The sequence below is a fragment of the Oryctolagus cuniculus genome, chromosome 19 (genome assembly GCF_051225735.1).
Source record: "Oryctolagus cuniculus isolate XC-2025 breed Fujian yellow rabbit chromosome 19, ASM5122573v1, whole genome shotgun sequence".
NCBI classification, from domain to species: domain Eukaryota; kingdom Metazoa; phylum Chordata; class Mammalia; order Lagomorpha; family Leporidae; genus Oryctolagus; species Oryctolagus cuniculus.
Window position 1 is genome coordinate 23,725,078 of NC_142885.1, and position 20,868 is coordinate 23,745,945.

General features: G+C 56.2%; 1 protein-coding gene and 2 pseudogenes across 4 annotated transcripts in view; all 3 read left to right on the top strand.

Moving 5' to 3' along the window:
* The window catches only part of LOC127489004 (uncharacterized), a 115,342-nt gene extending 109,593 nt beyond the window's left edge, over nucleotides 1-5,749 (top strand). For all 4 annotated transcript variants that reach the window (XR_016226101.1, XR_016226099.1, XR_016226102.1 and 1 more), the window contains one exon: nucleotides 5,472-5,749. Coding sequence is in view for 1 of the 4 variants with exons in the window: in XM_070063863.2 (XP_069919964.2) it covers nucleotides 5,472-5,501 (30 nt within the window). In the remaining 3 variants the exon portion in view is untranslated. The remainder of the gene's footprint in view (nucleotides 1-5,471) is intronic.
* Nucleotides 5,750-6,366: 617 nt separating this feature from the next.
* Nucleotides 6,367-14,554, top strand: LOC127489823 (potassium/sodium hyperpolarization-activated cyclic nucleotide-gated channel 2-like; annotated as a pseudogene).
* A 406-nt stretch (nucleotides 14,555-14,960) lies between these two features.
* Nucleotides 14,961-19,837, top strand: LOC103345914 (serine/threonine-protein kinase LMTK3-like; annotated as a pseudogene).
* The last annotated feature ends 1,031 nt before the right edge of the window (nucleotides 19,838-20,868 follow it).

Sequence of the window (20,868 nt, forward strand, 5' to 3'; positions counted from 1 at the left end):
GCAGCCCAAGTACTTGTGACTTTGCACCCATATGGGGGACCTGGAAATGTGAACCAGCAGATGGAAGATCTCTCCTTCTTTCTCACTCTCTGTATGTAACAATGTCTTTGTAAAAAACAAAATAGATCTTCTAAAAACAAGGAAAGATTAGAAACCCTCGTTTATAGGGAATATAAGTAACAAGTATAATCAGTTGAATGGAAAAATGACCATTTTATTTATACACCCTAAATTTAAATTAATCACAGATCATTAAAACTATACTAACGTAACATTCTTTTTTCTTTTTAAAATTTAAATTTTAAAATTTACTTTTACTTACTTAAAAGACAAAATTACTGAAAGAGGTGTAGAGATAGAGGGAGAAGTCTTCACTCTGCTGGTTCATTTCCCAAATTGCCACATGGCTAGAAATGAGCCAGTCGCAAGTTATGAACGAGGAGCCTCTTCCAGGTTTCCCACATGGGTGCAGGGGCCCAAGGACTTGGGCTATTTTCTACTGCTTTCCCAGTCCATAGCAGAGAGCTAGATCAGAAGAGGAGCAGTGGAGTCTAGATCCTGTGCCCATGTGGGATGCCCACCTTTCAAGCCTGGGTTTTAACACACTGCCACACAGCCCCTGCCCCTTCAATTATTTTTAAAATGAATGAAAAGAGAACATATTTCATGCATTGTGTAGGTACAGTTCTAAGAATAAACCCAGGATTTCTGCTCTCCCCCTTTCCCCTCCTTCCTTTCCTCTTTTCATCTATTTTTCATGATATGATTATAATCCATGTAATATTCAGGGTAACAATAATATTCATAGGAAAAAGGTACAAAGAATAAAGTTCTACTGGAGCAGTATGATCTTTTATTTTAGGAAATTAATTTTTTTTAAAAAAAACATTAGTTTTCTTGAGAGGTATTGTTACAGAGAGAGGGAGGCGTAGAGTTAGAGGTCTTCCATAAATATGGGTTCATTCCACAGATGGCCACAATGTCTGGAGGTGGCCCAGTGCAAAGCCAGGAACCAAGAGTTTCTTCCATCTTTCCCGCTATGTTGCAGGGGCCCAAGCCTTTGGGCCATCTTCCATTGCTTTCTCAGGCCATCAGCAAGGAAGAGGATTGGAAGTGGAGCAGCTGGACTTAAACTGGTGCCCATATGGGATGCCGGCACTACAATGGATGCTTAACCTACTATGCCATAATTCCAGATCCAGTATTCTGTTCTGAACCATTGTTTTGTCCAGTTTTCAAACAAAGTTTTATAGGAGTATATTTGCGACAGTAGTGATACACATTCACATTTATATTTCTTTTTTTGTGTTTTGATTTTTTTTTCAAAAAGTTAACTTTCACATGTAAGGTAATACATGTGGGTATTTTTCTTTTTCTGGCTGATTTCTCTAAGATGAAGTCCTCCAGTAACTCCATTTTGATCCACTTGATAAAATTTCATTATTTTTAAGTCCTGAATAACATTTGATCGTCAATCTATACCATGTTTTCCTTAGTAATTCATCTGATGATGGAAATCTTGGTTTAATCCATGTTTATTCCTTGTGGCTGCTGTGAACCGTATTGCAATCAACATGGTGGTGGTGGTATCTCTTTTTTTTTTTTGGACAGGCAGAGTTAGACAATAAGAGAGAGACAGAGAGGAAGGTCTTCCTTTCTGTTGGTTCACCCTCCAAATGGCCACTACGGCTGGTGCACTGCACCGATCCAAAGTGAGGAGCCAGGAGCTTCTTCCTGGTGTCCCATGAAGGTGCAGGGCCCAAGGACCTGGGCCATCCTCCACTGCCTTCCCAGGCCACAGCAGAGAGCTGGACTGGAAGAGGAGCAACCGGGACAGAATCTGGCACCCCAACTGGGACTAGAACCTGCGGTGCCGGTGCTGCAGGTGGAGGATTAACCAAGTGAGCCGTGGCACTGGCCAATCTCTCTTATTTTTTTGTAAGAGGAGAGAGTTTTATCAGTTCTGTTGTCATACTCTCATGCTCACCTTCTCTGCTCCAAGGAGACCAGTTGCAGAGCTCTAGCCCCAGTGAGTGTTGTATTCGTCCACACTGCCACAAGAACACACAAAGCATCAGTGCAGTTTGCAGTGTGAGCCTGGATCCTGCAGCAATGACTCTCACCAGAGAATCAGGGCAACCTGAGCATGTGGAGCAGCCCAGAATGACTGCTCAGGGACCCGGCCACACCCTGCACCCTTCCATGCAGCCACAGTGTTTTCACAATCCCAGCACACAAGGCTCCCGCAGTCAAAACTGCCTAGACCCCTGTCAGTTCTCCCAGCCAGACTCAGGCGTCTCATCTCAGCTGGTTGCTGGGTACATGGACAGAAGCTGGAACAGCTGATAAGTATGTCCAAAATGGTTCCTGCCATACTTCAGCTAGTTACAGGATACTGATGCAGGGTGGCTCAGGGAGATAGAAACATATGCCCCCCCTTTTTTCTTCTAGGTGGCAGGTACACTGTCTCCCACAGGGCTCCAAGCCAAACTCATTCCAGGCTGTTCCCTCAGCTTTATCGCCAGTGGCTTGGGCTACTTCAGTGATCTCAGCTCACTCTCCAAAGCTGGTGTTGATGCTCTTGGCCACTTGGTTACTGAGTTCTGTGTGTCCACACCCTCCACACAGATCCAGTGTCCTCTACTTTGCATGGAGTGTCCTCTGAAGTTTTTTCCCTTTCTTGAGATTGCAATCTCCACTTTTTTCCCCTCTTAAAACTATCTTCTAGACTAGAGCAATGAGCTCCCTCTCTATTCTGCCATCTTAAAATCTTTTATCTGGATTGCCTATTAGGTGCCCTATTAGTAACCACAGCTCAGTGAGCATATATGGTGTTTCTCCTTTTGGGACAGCCTACCTAAGTCGTTGGCTAGAGAATTTAATCTGTTTACATTCAAAATTATTACTGACTGATGAGAGCTAACCCTGTCATTTGGTGGATTGAATACTGATTATTCCTTCTGTATAATACTGAATACTGATTATACTTCCTGAAGTTGGCAGTGTCATGTGCTTTCGTGATGCTTACTTCTAATGTATGGCCTCCTGCAGAATTCCCTGTAAGACTGGTCTGATTCTCAGTTTTTGCTTACCTGAAAAATACCAATTTTTGTCCTTCACTTTTAAAGGACAAAATTTGGCTGATATAATCTTGGTTGGTAGTTTTTTTCCCTTATAACCTTGAATATATCGTCTCACTCTGTTCCTACCTGTGGGATGTCTGCAGGGAGGTCTGAAGTTAATCTAATTGATTTTCCCTTATGTGTAACTGTTGCTGTTCTCTTACTGTTTTTAGCATTCTCTTCTTATCCTTTACTTTTGACAGTTTGACTACAAGATGCCTTGGGTAAGATCTTCTTTTGAATGAGTCAGCTTGGGATTCTTTGAGCTTCTTCTATCAGGATGTCCACGTCTCATGAAAGACCTGTGTAATTGCCAATAATTATTTCATTTAGTAGGTTCTCAAAGCTTTTTTCAATTTCTTCTCCTTTTGGGATCTCTTGCTTCTTCAGGACATATTTACATTGTATTGTTTCCTACATTGTAGAAAAACCGTCCTGTACAAGTAATTGTGAAGTAAAATTATTGCAACTGTATATTAAAATGATGTAGTTAACTACCAGATATTTCTGTACATGTTCCAATATAGCAGGTTTGTATTGAGAGACGCCAATGGGTGGATTAAAGAGATACTTAGGAAGTGAAATTACCAAGATTTGGTAATGCCTCTCTCCCCTGTCTTTATTACAAAAGACTTGAACATAAATCGCCCTCCCTGAAAATTTAATTTGGAGTGAGTGGCCCATTCATATCTCCAGTCTGTTCCATTCATTTTCTTTGATGCCCTAAAGAATTCTCATTCAGTGACTTAGCATTATTTTTCAGTCATCCTTTTTACTTCTGTTAGTTTCTCAGCAGATTTTGTGATTTGTCATTACAATTCCTCTCATGCGATATGTCCATTCCATTGTCATTTTCATCTTCCACTTCCTCATTGACAAAACCCAACTTAAACAAAAGTCATAGTTCAGTCTCTGTGCCTGCTCTGAGCAGCTCAACGTGTCTACAGCCAACGCCACACAGTAAGTCCATTGCTTGATTACTTTGCATTGGGGAAGGCTTGTGCTCTGTGTAGACTGAAACATGGAAATGCTAAGTATTGTTGCTGATGAACATGAAACCTTCTCTACTCTTGGTTAAAATGTAAGCTGTCTGGGTGGCTGTTGTGCAGTCAGTTAAGCCACAGCTTGGAATGCCTTCATTTCACACAAGAGTGTCTGTGATCAAGTACCATGACCAACAAGTATTCTGCAGTAAAATGCTGTTCCACACCACTAGGACCTGCTATTTATGGTCCAGCCTAACTATCTCCCTTATACTGGCATTATTTTTACATAGAAACCGAGATGGTAGGGTCAGAGGAAAACTCTACTACTCGAAGGATGGAAGAAAGCATCAGGGTTTTCAATGAAGAGCTCCCCCTCCCTCTTGAGGGCAGCATTCAGTGATTCTTTGTATTGGAGTGATGACATTTTGAAGTTCATGACTCACATTGGATAGGATGCAGATCTTGAGTTTTCTGAAATAGGACCTTCTGCAGCCTCAGCAAAGAGTTCTTCAGTGGGGGAACTGGGGTCTTCATGTCATGTTTCCCCCTCTGCAACCCCAAGGAGGAAAGGGAAAGTTTGGCTGGTTGGCTTCTGGAGAAGACAAGTAGTTGTAGACAAGTAAGTAACCCTTGTGGGAAATAATCCTCACTGGTCCATTCAAGAGGTGATCTTGCACTCAGGATGTGCAGTGAAAGCAAGACATTATGATCAGTCATGCAAGATTAGGTGTCTGATGAACAGGCATACCCCAGCAGTTAAAGCAAGGATTTATATCTCAGCACACAGGTCCCTCCCCTGGTTTCTTATTGGCTCATTTCTGTGGGTCCTCCTGGACTCCCCTAAGTTACAAAGTTACCTTCCTCCTTTCTTCTGTGTGTTTTCATTTCCCCTTGTCAGTTGCTTACTCCACAACATCTTGTTTGCTTGGTGAATTTTGCTACATCTGCAAGTCAGTTAACAGTAATTGTCTGTTCTGGGTTGAAAATGCACCTCTATTTTTTGACACCCTATCCACAGGATGCTCTCCCTATGTTCAGTATTGTATCCCATCACACACTTGACCCCAATGTTTGGCAGTCCTTTCTGGACTGTACATGGTCTGTCCCATGAACAGTTACAGTAGGAGAAGGAATAGGTCACTGCATTTTTCCTTTGTGTACTTGGTAACTCTGCTGCTCTGTGGTTACTCATGTGAGGAAATATAAAGTGTGACAGTTATAGGGTCTAGGTTATGAGTCTTCATCTAACCAGAATCCTGCATTGGAGCGGGATCTCTGACATCCCACCCATCCCCAGTCTCAGTTCTTAGGAATCACACACATTGTGCTGATCCTGCCCTGTTTCTCTTCTGTTTCTGTGCAGGTAACAGCACTGTCCCTCGTGCCCTCATAGCTAGATTGCCAAGCAGCTGTTTGGAAGCAAGTCTTCCCACTACACCAGCCCTGCACATTGTGTGTCCTCCAGAGGCACCATAGATTGGAAATGAATCCTGGTGCCTGGCTAGCAAGACAGCAGTGGCCAGTGAGACATGACGAGATCTCAGAAGGAGAGTATATGTGTGAACTTATCCTCAGGCTCCTCTGTACCCTAGCTTTACTGCAAACACACAGGTAAAGTATAAATGGTGTCCACCTCAGAAATGAATCGCATTCTGAGGCTTTTTACTCATTCTCCTTCTAGTGCTTGGCTTACAGAGTGGGTATAGAATGATGGAGTTACATACATGTGTGTTACTTTCTGAGTGCATCCTTTAATTCTCCCTGCCTAGGGCATCATTGCTCTTCAAGGGCAGGGGAAAAACCACCTCAGATCATATATTTATATCTTCTCTTCTCCCTGAAAACTTTGTAACTCTCAGAATCTTCTAGAATCCAGGCACAGACATTCATGGATACTCTATCTTTTCAGTAGGCAAGAGATTTTAGAAAGGGAAGCAGTTCTCCTGCCCTGCACCTATTTTCACTGCACAAAAGTCAGTCATATCAAGTGTACAAGTTTAGTAACTGGAGGCCACTGGTGGGCTGCAGCCCAATTCCAAAAGAAAGACAATTATTATTTTTGGAAACAGCGTCCAAACTAAAATAATGCAGATACAGTAGCCTGTCAATAGAGTCCTTAATATTTTTCCTAATCCTTTTTATCCTTGGAGTTGGTGCTTTCTCATGTAAAGAACCTACAGAATCATAGACTTAATGCTGACTTAAGTTGGCTTTCCCAAATAACAAGTATCAGGCATTATCTGTAGTTGAGGACCTTCATGAGTTTGAAGATCATGTCATTTTACATGGAGCCTTCTCTGTAAGGATAAGACAAAGGGATTTGTCCTTTGCTAAAATGTTCAGTGGTGTAGCAGTAGAAAGGGGGGTCTGCCACTGTAGCACAGTGAGCTAAGCTGCTGTCTGCAGTGCCTGCAACCCTATATGGGCTCTGGTTTGAGTCCCAACTGTACTGTTTCTGATCCAGCTCCCTGCTGAAGGCCTGGGAAAGCAGTGGGAGATGGCACAAGTTCTTGTTCCACTGCACCCCCTTGGGACATCCAGAGGATGCTTCTGGCTCCTGAGTGGGGCCTGGCCTAGTCCTGGGTATTGCAGCCATTTGGGGAGTACATTGAATATCTGTCTCTCTCTCCCCCTCTCCTTCTCTCTCTCTCTCTCAAACTGCATTTCAAATAAATTTTAAAAAGTTCTTACTAGAAGAAAGATCACATAAGTTCCCTATCATCCTCTTTTTTTAAAAGATTTTTTTATTTTTTACTTGAGAGAGTTACACATAGGGTAGGCGGGGGGGGGGGGTGTCTTCCATCCGCTGGGTCACTCCCCAATTGGCCACAATGGCCAGAACTGTGCCAATCTGAAGCCAGGAGCCAGGAGTCTCCTCCAGGTCTCCCACACTGGTGCAGGGGCCCAAGGACTTGGGCCATATTCTACTGCTTTCCTAGGCCATAGCAGAGAGCTGGATTGGAAGTGGAGCAGCTGGGACTAGAACCGGCGCCCATATGGGATGCCGGCACTTCGGGCCAGGGTAATAATCTGCTATGCCACAGTGCTGGTCCTCAATTTCCCCTCAGCTGCCTCCGCGGGCCCAAGGCTGTATAACCTTGGGCGTCCGACCCCGCGGCCTCAGTTTCCTCCGCCAGAGCACAGCGAGCGGGCAGGGGGTGCAGGCAGAGGCGGGGCGACCCCCCCCAACCTCGGCCCCGCCATGGAGACTCCGCGCCCCTCCCTCGGGCTCGGGCCCGGGCCCGGGCCAGCGGTGACGGCGGCTGCTCCGCTCCCTGCCTGCGCCGCCTCGCTAAGGACGCGCGCGGGGGCGGCGGGCAGCCCGGGGAGAGTCCAGAGTCTGGGCGAGACCCCTGCACCGCCTCCAGCGCCCCCCCCCCCAAGCAGCAGCTGCCCGCGCCGCCCGCTTGACCCCGCACCCCCAGCGGAGCCCGCCCGGCCCGGGACCACGGCCCCCAGGGTAGCGCACGAAGGCGGCTCACCCGCCTGGCTCTGTAGCCGGGACAGCTGGTGGGACGGCTCGGGCACCCCCGGCGTGGCTAGCGCGGCCAAGGGCAGCCCGCAAGGCTAGTGCGGGCGCGGCGACCCGCAGTACAGTCCCGCGGAGCCCTAGGGCCCGGCGCGCGGCCCCAAGGTGGTGTTCTCGTGCAGCGGGGCGACCGCGGGCGCGGGGCCAGCGGCGGAGGCGGGCAGCGAGGAGGCGGGCCGGCCGGGGAACCACGCGGCAGCCTGGCCAGCTTCATGTAGCGCCAACTGGGCGCGCTCCTGCAGCCGGGCGTCAACAAGTTCTCGCTGCGCATGTTCAGCAGCCAGATGGCGGTGGAGTGCGAGCAAGAGCGCATGAAGTCCGCGGGGGCCTGGATCATCCACCAGCCCGGCGACTTCAGCTAGCGCGCCGGCCGTCCTCGGGGGGCACCCTCTCCCCCTGTCACAGGACACGGCGGCAGAGCCCGGGGCTGTGCGCTGAGGAGGAGTGGAGGGCAACCCGGCCTTCGAGGAGGAGGAAGGGCGGGCGGGTGGGGATGGGGTTAAGTGGGGCCCGCGAGCCTGAGAGGGGGCGGGGCTCGGCGTCTCCGGGAGCCGCGGGAGCTGTGCAGGGTGAAGGTGGGCATGTAGCCACCAAGGCGTGAGCGGGTCGTGCGCGCCCAGGCACTGGGCAGTGTCCATGGCCGGGCCGCTGTGAGTGGACTCCTCTCTCCCCGGGCGCCGGAGCGAGATGAACGTGAGCTGGACCTCGGGCGCGGGGCTCCGGGGAACGCGGGCCCAGTGGTGCAGGAGGCATGCACCGGGTGTGTCCGGGCTGCGTGCGCGGGCGGGGTGAGTGGGGCGCCTCTGGGGCCCTCCTGGCCTGCGCTCAGGGAGTGGGAGACTAAAGCACCGTGGACAGCGCCCAGGCCCGCCGCGCCCTCTGCCCTGGCAGTCCTTGCCCGAGCCTGGGCCCACAGAGCCCAGATTCTCCTGCTCCCGGAGGCCCCCTACCCAGGCCTGCAGAGCAGGGTCTGAGAACTTCTGGTTCCTGACCCCTCCCCACCCTCAGTGCTTGAGAACTGCAGACTATGGGGTCCAGGGCCGTGGAACAAAGTCCGGTTCCCAGCGGTGCAGTCAGACCCCGCCAGCAGCCTGAACTTGCCAACCCCTGTCTAGCTCCGGAAAGCTCAGGTGGGTCGGCTCAGTGGTCCCGTGTTTGATGCAGGACGGTCAGGAGCCATGGGCTTCCTGCTCTTTGCCCAGGCCCAGTGCCATCTGGTCACAGGGCTGCGTCTCCCCTCCAGCCCAGTTGCCTCCAGCATGACCGCCCCACCCCCTGCAGGACGCCTATGGGCGGGGAGTGGGTACAGGGCTGAGGCTGGGCACTGAGTCAGTCGTCCCTTCCTTGGGCAGTAAGAGGTCTTGGACTTTCTGCTGCTGGGGGCAGCTGTCCCCAGGGTGGGTGGGAGATGCTGTGGGCGGCGAGGGCTCTTCAACTGCTGTGACCAAGTGAGGGGCCAGCCAGACAAATGAATCGTCCCTGGGGGCGGGGGGGGGGGCAACATGAGACCCAGTGGCCACATTATTTTATTATTTTTTTAAGATTAACCAATTAATTAATTTGAAAGGCAGAGTTACAGAGATAGAGGTCTTCCATCTGCTGGTTCACTCCCTAGTTGGCCAAAGCTGGGGCTGGATCAGGTTGAAGACAAGAGCTGCTTCCAGGTCTCCATGTGGATGCAGGGACCCAAGCACTTGGGCTACCCTCCACTGCTTTCCTAGGCCATAGCAGGGAGCTGTATCAGAAGTGGAGCAGCTGCGACTCAAACCAGTGCTCATGTGGGGCGCTGGCTCTGATTAGCCACATTTTAAAAAGGGACCTAAAAGTTTCCCAGCAAAGTCGCTGGGGCCTCAGGCCCTGCTGTGGTCACCATGTGCCCCCAGACTCTGGGATCCCAGAGAGACACAGCCACACTGCGGGCACCCGGCTTAATTCAGAGCATTGACTTCTGCCGTGGTGTGGTAGGTGCACGGCAGGGCAGGGGCCCTCTCCAGGCCTGTGGGGAATGGGACAGACCCAGGGACAGGCAGTGGACAGCATGAGTGCCAGGGGCTGCTGGACCTGAGTGGGACCAAAGCAAACACTGAAGTTCATTCTCCTATGGACTTGGACAAGTACCTGTGTGTGCTCATGCATGTGTCTGTGTCTCATGTGTCCCTCTGTGTCTGTGTGTCCATCTGTGTGGGGTGCTGGCCAGAGTCCTCTCCATGTCCCCTTCACGTTCTTTCTTCCTCACGGGGCCCATCCCAGGCGGGTGCTGTCCCCTCCTCGAGCATGAAGTTTGCTTCCTGCCCCCGATTCCTCTTCAATAAACTGGCCTGAGCCCACCTAGGACCCTTGAGGACCCCTGCTTGCCAAGCTGGGGATGCTGCTGTTCTGGTTCCAGGGGCAGGAGGTCCCGGGCAGAGTTGGGCAGGTGGAAGGAGGGGCCCCAGGCAGAGGACACTCGAGGAGAAGGGAGCTTGGGCTAGATGGTATGGTGGCAGCTGCGCTGACTCTGAGGGTCCTGCTGGCCTCTGGCGGGCCTCCTTCTGGGTAGGGGAAGGTCCTGGCCCCAGCTCTGCCCACCCTGCAGCTCTGCGTGGGCCTCTTCCAGTCCACAGCACATATGTGCCATGCTGCTGAAAGACAGGGGGCGGGGGCCACATCCTCCAGTCCCCCACGGTGGCTGCTGGGTGGCCATGGCAGGGGTCAGTCACCAGCCTCTCCTAGGGAGTGTGGGAGGAGGGATCAGGGTGGCTGGGGGCCCTCCTCCCCTGTTTCTTCCCCAACTCCCTGCTTGGGAAACTTGCCCTACTGTGACCTAGGGGTCCCTGCTCAGCTTCCTGCTGCCCAGCCTCTGACCCTCACCCCACATCCAGCCATCCCAGGGCACCTGAGCCGCAGCCCTGCGCCCCCCCACCCCTGCCTGTGGTGCCCCAGGATGGTCTCATCGCTGCTGCTGCCCTAGGCTTCTCTGGCAGGTGAGCGTCCCTGGCAGGGGAGGTGGCATCTCTGTCTCTTAATCTGTGACACCTGCTGTGCAGCCCCAGCTTAGAGCCTAATCCCTCTAATCCCTCCAGGATTTACTCCCTGATTCCTGGCTGCCTCCTGCTCCATTCCAACCTCACACCCCGCGGGGAGGACCTGGTCTCCATGCTGGGGACTCAGCAGGAGCTGAGGACCCCTGGGGCTGAGCAGCAGAGCTGCGAGCTGACCCCTCACGGCCTGATGCACCTCAGTTTCCCCTCCGTCACCCGAGCTGGTGTCTGATCAGCCAGCTGCCATGGGGCCAGATGACCTTTGGGGTCAGGGAGCTCCCAAGGCCAGACGGTGACCCAGGGGTCTGAGCAGGAAAGTGGCTGGTTCAGGCTGCACATTGGGGGTGGAAGTGAGGGCTGGGTCTTCCCAACATCGCAGGTGCTTCCCCATGGCCCTATCTCTGGGACCAGAAGCCTCTGCCCCCACCCCCACAGTGCCCAGGTCACTGGTGGGCAGTGGCCAGCCCGGGCCAGCCTGAGTTGGGCCCTGGCCAGCCTCTGGCTCTCGCGGACAGAGCTGCTATGCATGCCTGGGTGTAAATTGCTTTTTAATGTTTTTCTCTTCCTTTTGGATGATTTCCTCAGGATCCGACCCCGAGGTAGATGCCAGGCACCACTTGGGCCGTGCTGGGGAGGGGCGGGGCCTGCGGGAGCTCTTGCCCGGGACAACATCCGGGCTTCCTCTGCCTGCATTGAGCTAGGGCGGTGGGTTCAGGCCCAGCCCTTCTCATGGTTGCCTGCTCAGCCACGGGACCGCTGACCTGGGCGGACTCTGCTCCACCCCCAAGCTCCTATGAAGCTCCTCAGCCTCCCCATCAGTGCTACCATGAAGCCCCCGACCTTCTTCCCCCAACCCCAAATCCCGTGTGGAGCCCCTGACCCTCTCCACCCCCCCGGAGAGTCCCTGACCCCCCCACCAGTGCTCCCGGAGAGTTCCTGACCCCCACCACCAGTGCTCCCGGAGAGTCCCAGACCCCCCACCAGTGCTCCCGGAGAGTCCCTGATCCGCCACCACCAGTGTTCCCATGAAGCTTCACACCCTCTGTCTCTCGGTTCTAGGCCCGCAAACCGCTGCGTGGTTTGAAAACGACTCGGTTGCCAACTTAGTCTGCTTTACTTAAAAACTATTTGACCTAAACGGGGAGGCTGACAGGTGTTCCCCAGAGGCTGGGACCTGCAGAGAGGGAGGATGCGGGCGTCCCAGGCTCCTTGCAACAGGACCAGCAGTTTGGGGCAGGGCATGGAAGGCAGGGCCGCTGGGAGCGGGGCCTGGAAGTAGGTGGGGCCACTGGGGCGGGCTTTGGAGGGGTGGGGCTGGGGCGGGGCCTAACCTGAGTGTGTCCCTTGGCTTCCTGGCGTTCGGGCCCAGTGGGGGAAGCCAGACCGGCAGGACTTGGACCTCGAACGCTGGGAGCCTTCTGCCCTCTGGGTGCCCGGTGGGCGTCTTTTTATGTGGGAAAGACTGACACTGCACACTGGCCTAGAGCCGTGGGGCTGTAACTACACTGAGACGGGCTGGGCGGGAGGGGGCGGTTGCGATGGAGGCGAGGGTCCCTTGGTGCAGGACATGGGAGCTTGCAGGGGGCCAGGCGGCCAGGCCAGCAGGCTGCAGCGGGGGAGCGGGGGCCGGCACAGAGGGCTGGCAGCCTGGCCGGCGCTGGGCCAAGATGGTTCTCTGGAGACGTCTCCCTGTGCAAGTGAAGCCTTTCGTGCAAGGGCTCCCGCAGGCCCAGGTGTGCTGGCCTCCGACAGCGGGTGTTCAGTGTATGGCCCCCCAGCAAGAGGCATGGGAGAGGAGCAGCCTGGGCTGCAGGTGGAGCTCAGACCCATGGTGCTCCTCCTCCTCTTGCGGCCCTGTCTCCTTGCTGTTTGGAAGCGGGTAGCTTTTTTCTTTTTAATTTCTCAGGCTTTGTTTTTTAAAAAGTTTTACCTATTTTCACTTTACTTGAAAGGCAGAGAAAGGGAGACCACCTCATCCCTTGGTTCACTCCTGAAATGCCCCCAACAGCCAGCCCCGTGCCACACGCCCGCCCCGTGGATTTTTTTTTTAAAGATTTATTTATTTGAAAGTTACACACAGAGAGAAGGAGAGGCAGAGAGAGAGAGAGAGGTCTTCCATCCACTGGTTCACTCCCCAGTTGACCACAGTGGCCAGAGCTGTCTCAATCCAAAGCCAGGAACCTGAAGCTTCTTCAAGGTCTCCCATGTGGGTGCCGGGACCCAAGGACTTGGGCCATCTTCTACTGCTATCCCAGGCCATAGCAGAGAGCTGGATCAGAAGTGGAGCAGCCAGGATTCGAACCGGTGTCCATATGGGATGTTGGCACTGCAGGCGGTGGCTTTACCCGCTATGCCACAGCACCAGCCCCTTCATGGCCTGTCTTGATTACTCGGGGCCCCAGTGGGAAGGACGTGGTCAGGGTGCGGTGAGGCACTGGAGCAGAGCAGGATGGCAGACATGGGGGCTGTGACACAGCCGTGGGTTCCTTGACCTGGGCAGGACACTCGTGTGAACAGAACCTGGCCCGTGAACCTGTGCAGAAACTGAAAACCCAAAGCTGTGGAGGTGGAGCCCCAGGAGGAGTTTAGGCAGATGATTCTGGGGGGCAGGACCCAGGAGGGGCTGTCTGGCTGCCAGGCACACACTCCTCCCATGCTCACTGTCCACTGTATTGTTGGCAGACACTGGGGCCCCTGGGGTTGAACCCTGAACCCCAAGCCACCAGCTGGAGGGAAGCTTCTCCCAGCCAGGCAGCCTGTCATGTGCTGTCCCTTGTGAGCACGTCCCTGGTACGCAGGCTCCTGTCCTGGCCCCGTGCCCAGTGCTCCAGGATGCTGTCAGTGGAGTGACCGCCCCGGCTCTGGGAGGACACTTGGTGTCTTCCCTGGGGGACTGATGGTATTTTCCCCTTCACCAACAGGCCTGTGCTCATCCCTGCCAGGTGCTTTCTCCCAGCCTGCCATCTGCCCGGGGAGGTGGGGCCTCTTCTGCCCCCAGGTGGAGTCCTGGGGTTGACCTTGGGCTGTCGGAACACTGCCCATCGTTCCTGTCCCTGCGGCTGCCAGAGCCAATGCCAGACCTTGCCAAGTCCCATGGGCCTCAGCCTCTCACCTCTCTCCACACCTTGGACTGGCACCCTTGGCCCTGGCTCCAGACGGGCTGGGTCCATCTGCACCAGCGCCATCTGAGCCAGCGCCCAGGGCCCTCCCCACCCCCACTCCTGGGGGCAGCTCTCCTTCAGACCTTGTGATATTCTGTGTGCACTGAGTGCCCTTGGCCTTGGTGAGGTCCAGAGGTGGTTAGCGCTGTGGTGGGGGGGGTTCAGCTCCCACCCTTGATGTTGTGCTGGGGTGGTCAGCACCGGCAGGGAAGCAGAGGTCCCGCCTTGGTGAGGTCCAGACGTGGTCAGCACTGCGGGGGCGGGGGACTCCCCATCCTTGGTTGTCCAGGCACGCAGGGCCGGGCCTTCCTCCGCAGGTTCTACGGGACTTCACCATGCTGCTGCTCATGGTGGGCAACCTGATCAACATCCCCAGGGCATCACCTTCTTCAGGAGGAGACCACTGCCCCCTGGATCATCTTCAATGTGGTCTCTGACACCTTCTTCCTACTGGACCTGGTGCTCAACTTCCGCATGGGCATCGTGGTGGAGGACAACACAGAGATCATCCTGGACCCTGAAAAGATCAAGCGCAGGTACCTGCGCACGTGGTTCTTGATGGTCTTCATGTCCTCCATCCCCGTGGACTACATCTTCCTCATCATGGAGAAGGGCATCGACTCTGAGGTCTACAAGATGGCGTGCGCCCTGCGCATCATGAGCTTCACCAAGATCCTCAGCCTGCTGCACCTACTGTGGCTGTCATGGCTACATCCACCAGTGGGAGGAGGTGTAGGGCGGGGCCTCGGGGCGTGGCCTTGCAGCACCAGTGGGAGGAGGGGCTGGGCGGGGCCTCGTGGTGGTGGGGCGTGTACTCAAACCAGTGGAAAGAGGTTTGCGGCAGGGTCTGTGCAGCACCAGTGGGAGGTGTGGGGAGGGGCCTCGGGTGGAGCCTCGTGAAGGCAGGGCCTGTGCCCTCACCAGGTGAGGGGCGGGGCCTATGCACGCACTAGTGGGAGGTGGGGGCGGGGCCTGGGCACACACCAGTGGGAGGAGGTGAGGGTGGGGCTCTGATCAGGCAGGGGCTATGAGGGGCACACTGGCAGGGGTGGGAAGGAGGCAGTGGTGGCCCCAGCTGCAGAGGCAGGCTTCTGGCTGTAGGAACGGAGCCATGAGGGCCCCCAGCCAGGGTCTTGACCTTGATGAGGACCAGGGTGAGGCAGGGCCAGGGTGTTGGGGAAGCTGAGGTTAGAAGGGGGACCAGGGACAGTCCCCTCGTCCTGTAGTCCCGCCTCCAGCCCTGGATCCAAAGGGACCCCACTCCCACCATGCCTCGCAGGGCTGGGAGTCAAGGGCACCAGGGTAGCCTGGGAGGTGGCGGGGCGGGACCGCATGTGAGGCCTGCGGCGCCCCGGCACCTCTCGTCCAGTTCCTGCTTCGGGATGATGGCTTCCCCGGGGCTGATCCCAATGAGGTGCTCAGGATCGCTGAGAGCAGCCGCGGCCTGAACCTCCAGTGCTGTGGGAGATGGCCCGGCGGGGGGCGGGCTGAGGCGGGCTGGGGCGGGGCGGCGCAGCGCCACCTGGCAGCCCGCGTCCACGCCCCCGGGCCCCCATGCCAACCCTTCCGATCCCGTCTACAAGGCGCTGTCCACACCCAGCGTGCTGCCCGTCATCAGTGCCCGCAGCCCCTCAGTGAGCAGCGAGTACTACATTCGCCTGTAGGAGCGCGGCTCCCACCCGGAGTCCCTCTTCCCCAATGATTGGGACCCTCTGGACCCAGGCGTGCCTGCCCCTCAGGCCCCTCCCGTGGTCCCCCAGCTAGTGTCCAAGACTTGGCCTCCCCCTTCTTCCGGTGCCTCGGCCCTTCCCGGCCCAGTCCTCTGCATCAGGCAGCTTCCTGCTGAGCAGCTGAGTTCCCAGGGGCTGGGGCGCGGGGGAGACGCTGGCGGGAGACCTTGCCGAGGTGCTGGGGGAGTGAGGAGGAGGAGGGCAGCTCTCCCGCGAGGACAGCAGCACCCTTGGGGGGAAGCCTCAGCCGCGAGGGCCCCTGCCGTGCCCCTGTGCAGCCACAAGGGGGCCTCCTGCTCCTGCCTGCCGCTGGAGCCTCATTAAGTTGTGGGCGGTTGGCCCTTGGCAGTTGGAGGGGACACCCTGCTGTTGGCTGTCCCCACCCCCTACCTAGGACGACTCCTCCCTGCGGGCAGAACAGCGCTCCCTGGCCGACCTCCCCCAGCCCTTCTGTGTTTCTGGACCTCCTCATGAAAGCAGCAGCCCCCAGTACCCCGAGCGGGGGCCACCTCCGGCTCCTCGACCCCCCTCCGCCCCCGCCGCCGCCGCTACCACCTCCCCAGGCACCCGCGGACCTGGCTGCGTCCCCCGAACCCCCCCCCCCCCCCATGGCCAGTCCCAGCTCAGGCCCGTCCTCTCGGGTTCCCAAGCCAGGGGACAGCGACTACGAGACCGAGACCCTTTTCTTCCCCTGAGGGAGTCTTTCCCAGGTGAGGGGCGGCCGAGGAGGAGGGAGGGGTCCCTCTGCCACGGGCTCCCCTGAGCCACCCGACCCAGGAGCGCCCCGGCCGCCCGCAGACCCGGGTCCCTTCCCGCTCGTGGGGTCCCAGAAGAAGCTGACCTTCGTAGTTCAAGTGAGCACAGAGCAGCTGCTGATGTCCTTGCGGGAGGACTTGACAAGGAACCTCCTAGGGGACAAGGGGCGGACACCACGGGAGGCAGGACCCAGGAAGGCCGGGAGAGGCCCCGGGAACAGAGAGAAAGCCCCGGGGCCTGAACATGGACCTGCCAGCCCTGGGCAGCGGGAAGAGAGCCCCAAGCCTGAGGCTTCCCGTGAACGGGGCGACAGCACTGGAGAGCGGGGGACAGAGAGTCCCCGATGAGGGGAAGGAGGCGGCGGCGAATGGGGGCTCAGGGTCCCTCTAGAGAGCAGAGAAAGCACTGGAGAATAGGGAGCTGACGCCCCCAAGGAGGGAGGAGAAAGCGTCAGAGAATGGGGGCCCGAGACTGCCCAGGAACGAAGAAGCCACCAGAGACTAGGGCGCGGGGAGCCCCAGGACCTGGGAGAAGATGGAGAATAGGGACCAGATTCGGAGCACTCGCCGGAGAGAGCCCCCACAGCAGGCATGGCGGCTTCACCCCAGAGCAGCGCAGGGACGGCCCTGGCCCCCTTGGCCCAGCCACCAGGAATGGGACGCTGAAGCCGGGACCTAGAGGAGAGCCCACAAGACTAGGGGGAGGGGCGCCGAGAGCTCCCGGGGCCGGGAGGCTGGACCTCGAGAGTGGGAGCCGGGCCCCAGTGGGCACGCGGACGGTGTGGACGCAAAGGTCCGATGAGTAGGTAGAGAGCAGGAGGCCTCCGCAGCGGCAGCAGCCGCGGTCCCCAGAAGCACAGCTGAGGAGGCCGGAGCCAGCGCCCCCTAGAGCCAGGCCAGAGGTGGTGTCAGAGGGAGAGCCCGGATCCCAGACAGCAAGGCCTGGACAGTGCACCCAGTGGAGACGGGACCCCTCCCAAGCCTCAGACGAAGAGCCCCGGGATGCCATGGTCCGGCAGGGGGAAGCATGGATACTTGGACTTGGGACCCCCACAGCGGAACAGCCAGCAGATCAAAGGTGAGGAGGCCTGGAGGAGTTCAGGTGGTGGCCCTCGTTTTTGGGGGGAGGGGGGGGAGCAGGGCCTGGAGGCCGGGCAGGCCGGGCATGGCAGACCCAAAAGCCACAACTACCCTGGCTCAGTCCTGCTCTAGCTCTGCCGCCTGGGGCCCATGTTCTTCCTGTTGCATGCCTCAGTTTCTCCATCTGCTGGGACAGATGGCCAGGACAGTGCCTCTCTCCCAGGGCTGTGGTTAAAGGAGATGAACTAGAGCATGCAAAGCCCACCTGCTTCAGCCACTGCCACTCCCACATGTCAGGGGCTGCAGCTCAGCTGCCCACAGGGGCCAGACAGCATAGGGACAAGGACGGGGCCAGCTCGGCTCCAGAGAAACCACCCAGTCCCGAGGGGCAGCTCCTTCTCAGGAAGCCCACCTCCGCTCTTTCCCCCTTTTAAGCCAGAGTGCTGTTTGTTTTCCCCATGGCTGCAGCCAACTCAGAGGCAGCACATCCTGGGCCTTGTGGGCCTCTGGGGGAAACTGTAGGGGGCTCAGGTGTCTGCCCACTGTGCCAGCCTCGAGGTGGGAGTGGGGAGTGTGCCAGGCACCGAGCTGCCAGCTGCGTCGGCCCTGGTGAGCTGGAGGCACAGCAGTGCCTTCCCTGGAAAGGCAGTTGTGCTAAGGACGTAGGAGTGTTTCGCCCCTGGGGGACTGTGTCAGGGGAGACAGAGGCCCCCATCTAGAGGTGAACATGGGGGAGGTGGCCCCCAGAATCCCTGGGAGGCGATGGCGGCTCCTGTCTGTCCTGGGTACGCCTGGGCTCTCCTCTCCAGGTGAGCCTGTGGCTGGAGGGTGAGAGCCAGGAAGGGGCTGGGCACAGGCCTCTGTCTCCTCTGCACCTTCACCAGGCTGCAGTGGGCAGCGTGGGGCCAGCTGTGTTGTCAAAAGCTGGAGCAGCTGCAGACCTGGGTGGGCAGAGGCTGGTGCTGGCCTATTTTTTCCTACTGGGTGAACTCCTATGCATTCTCCGAGACCTTACCCACAGTTCCATTCCCTGGGAGGCCTTCCTGATTTCTAAGGGCCGTCACCCCAACTTTTCTCTGGGGTCCCCCAAGCCCCTGTTGCTCCTCCTGTATGGCACCCCCAGGACCCCAACACCCTGAGGTGGTCATCAGGAAAGGTGGACAGAAGCCATACACAACCCAGGGGAGGGCGTCCAGGTGTCGGGTCAAGGGCACTGAGTTGGGCACCAACAAGGTGCATCTGCCAAGGAGCAGAAGGTCAGGAGTGAGGGGACAGTGACCTGCTCTGCATCCATGCTCCCCCCCCCCAACCTGGAACCTCATCTTGCCCCTACAGGCCCGCAGTTCATTTATGCACTGATGGAGGACTGAGTAGCCCTGTTCATTGGCAGTGAGGACACAGGTGGATCTGATTGACCAGGGACACTTGGCAAGTGGGTAGGACGGGCTTGGGATTTGAAGCCGGGTTTCCTCCTGTGGGGACCTGAGACCAGGGGCTGCTAGGACAGGGGAGGGGCCTACAGACCGTTGGACAGCCCAGCTTTGGCATCTGAGAGCCAGTGTCACTGTGGGCACCATTCATCCATTAACTTCACAGGCACTGACTGAGCCCTCCCAGGAGTTCAGCTCTATCTCTGTCTCCCTGCCACCATGAGAGGGTCTGGGGGCTTGAAAAGCCCCCAGCTGGTGGAGAAGCAGAGCTTGCCCTAGGAAAGCAAGTTCCTGGCAGGTGCATGGGTTCAGAGGTGAGAGGAATGGGGGGATGACGCCTGTGGCCAAAGAGAGGTACAGGACACAGAGACTGAGGGCCCCTGGACAGAGCGCTGGCTGCTGCTGGGAGCTGTAGCTAGGGAGTGGGGGCTGGGGGCTTACTGGAACACAGCCAGACCTGGGGGCCTGCCTCAGTCTCTGTGGTTCAAAGGGCTCACTGTATCTGTCCCCTAGCAGCCAAGCTCTTGCGGCTCTCACTGGCACTGCCACCGCTTGTGCTCATGCAGTTCCCAGGCCTGGGCTGCGGTAGCCCCCATGGCAGGTCACAAATGCCAGGGCAGCTTGCGGGGAGGCCAGCGGGGTGGGGTCCTCAGGGCCAGCAGAGGACAGGGAGGATGAGGACAAGGACTAGGAGGGGGACACAGTGGCAGTGACAGTGGGTGTGGTACAGGGCCGCATGGCCCTGGGACATTGTGGGCAGCCCTGGTGCCTGTGGTGGTGAGCAGTGCCGTTGTGGACAGGGCCTGCCAATGCAGGGGCTGCTCAAGTCTCTGCGTGCAGCCAATGAGCCCGAGGACAGGGCTCTGGAGGGGAAGTGCAAGATGGTCTCCTTCCACGGGGACCTGACCTTCTGCCTCTTCCACCAGGTGGGGAACCTGGAAAGCAGGGGATTGAATTTCAAGTGAGGTTATTGTACTTTTTTCATCCTTTAGCAGTAAATACTGAAACATCTACAAAATAAATGATATAGTATGTCATACTTGCTTTCAAATACTACTTTTTTAAAAAAAAATTTATTTTACAGGTAGAGCTATAGACAGAGAGAGAGAGAGAGAGAGAGAGAGAGACAAAGAGATAGGTCTTCCTTCCATTGGTTCACTCCCCAAATGGCCACCATGGCTGGCGCTGCGCTGATCCGAAGCCAGGAGCCAGGTGCTTCCTCCTGGTCTCCCATGCAGGTGCAGGGGCCCAAGCACTTGGGCCATCCTCCACTGCCCTCCCAGGCCACAGCAGAGTGCTGGACTGGAAAAGGAGCAGCTGGGACTAGAAGCTGGTGCTCATATGGGATGCTGGTGCTGCAGGTGGAGGATTAACCAAGTGAGCCACAGTGCCAGCCCCTCAAATACTTCTAGGATAACAGGGATTGGCAGTTAAAACCATGGCAAAATAATGAAAGTTATTTTCTTAATAACTGATGAGAAAAAAACAGTTTGGTAGAATAAAAAGGCAGGGCCGGTGCCGTGGCTCACTAGGGTAATCCTCTGCCTACAGCGCCGGCACTCCAGTTTCTAGTCCCGGTTGGGGCACCGGTTCTGTCCCGGTTGCTCCTCTTCCAGTCCAGCTTTCTGCTGTAGCCCAGGAAGGCAATGGAGGATGGCCCAAGTGCTTGGGCCCTGCACCCGCATGGGAGACCAGGAGGAAGCACCTGGCTCCTGGCTTCAGATTGGTGCAGTGCGCTGGCTCCTGGCTTCGGATCGGTGCAGTGCGCTGGCTGTTGCAGCCATTTGGGGGGCTGAACCAATGGAAGGAAGACCTTTCTCTGTCTCTATCTCTCTCTGTCTAACTCTGCCTGTCAAAAATGAAGAAGGAGAAGACATGGGACTGGAATATTATAAAAAATACAAATAGTCATTAAACATGAAAAACTGTTCATGAATCCAATGTTCAAATTCCTCAGTAATAAAAATAATGAAAATAATTGGAGCTGTTTGATGAATACCAGTCATGTTTTATTTGATTATCCCTACTACTATCATTTTTTCATTTCTTTATATT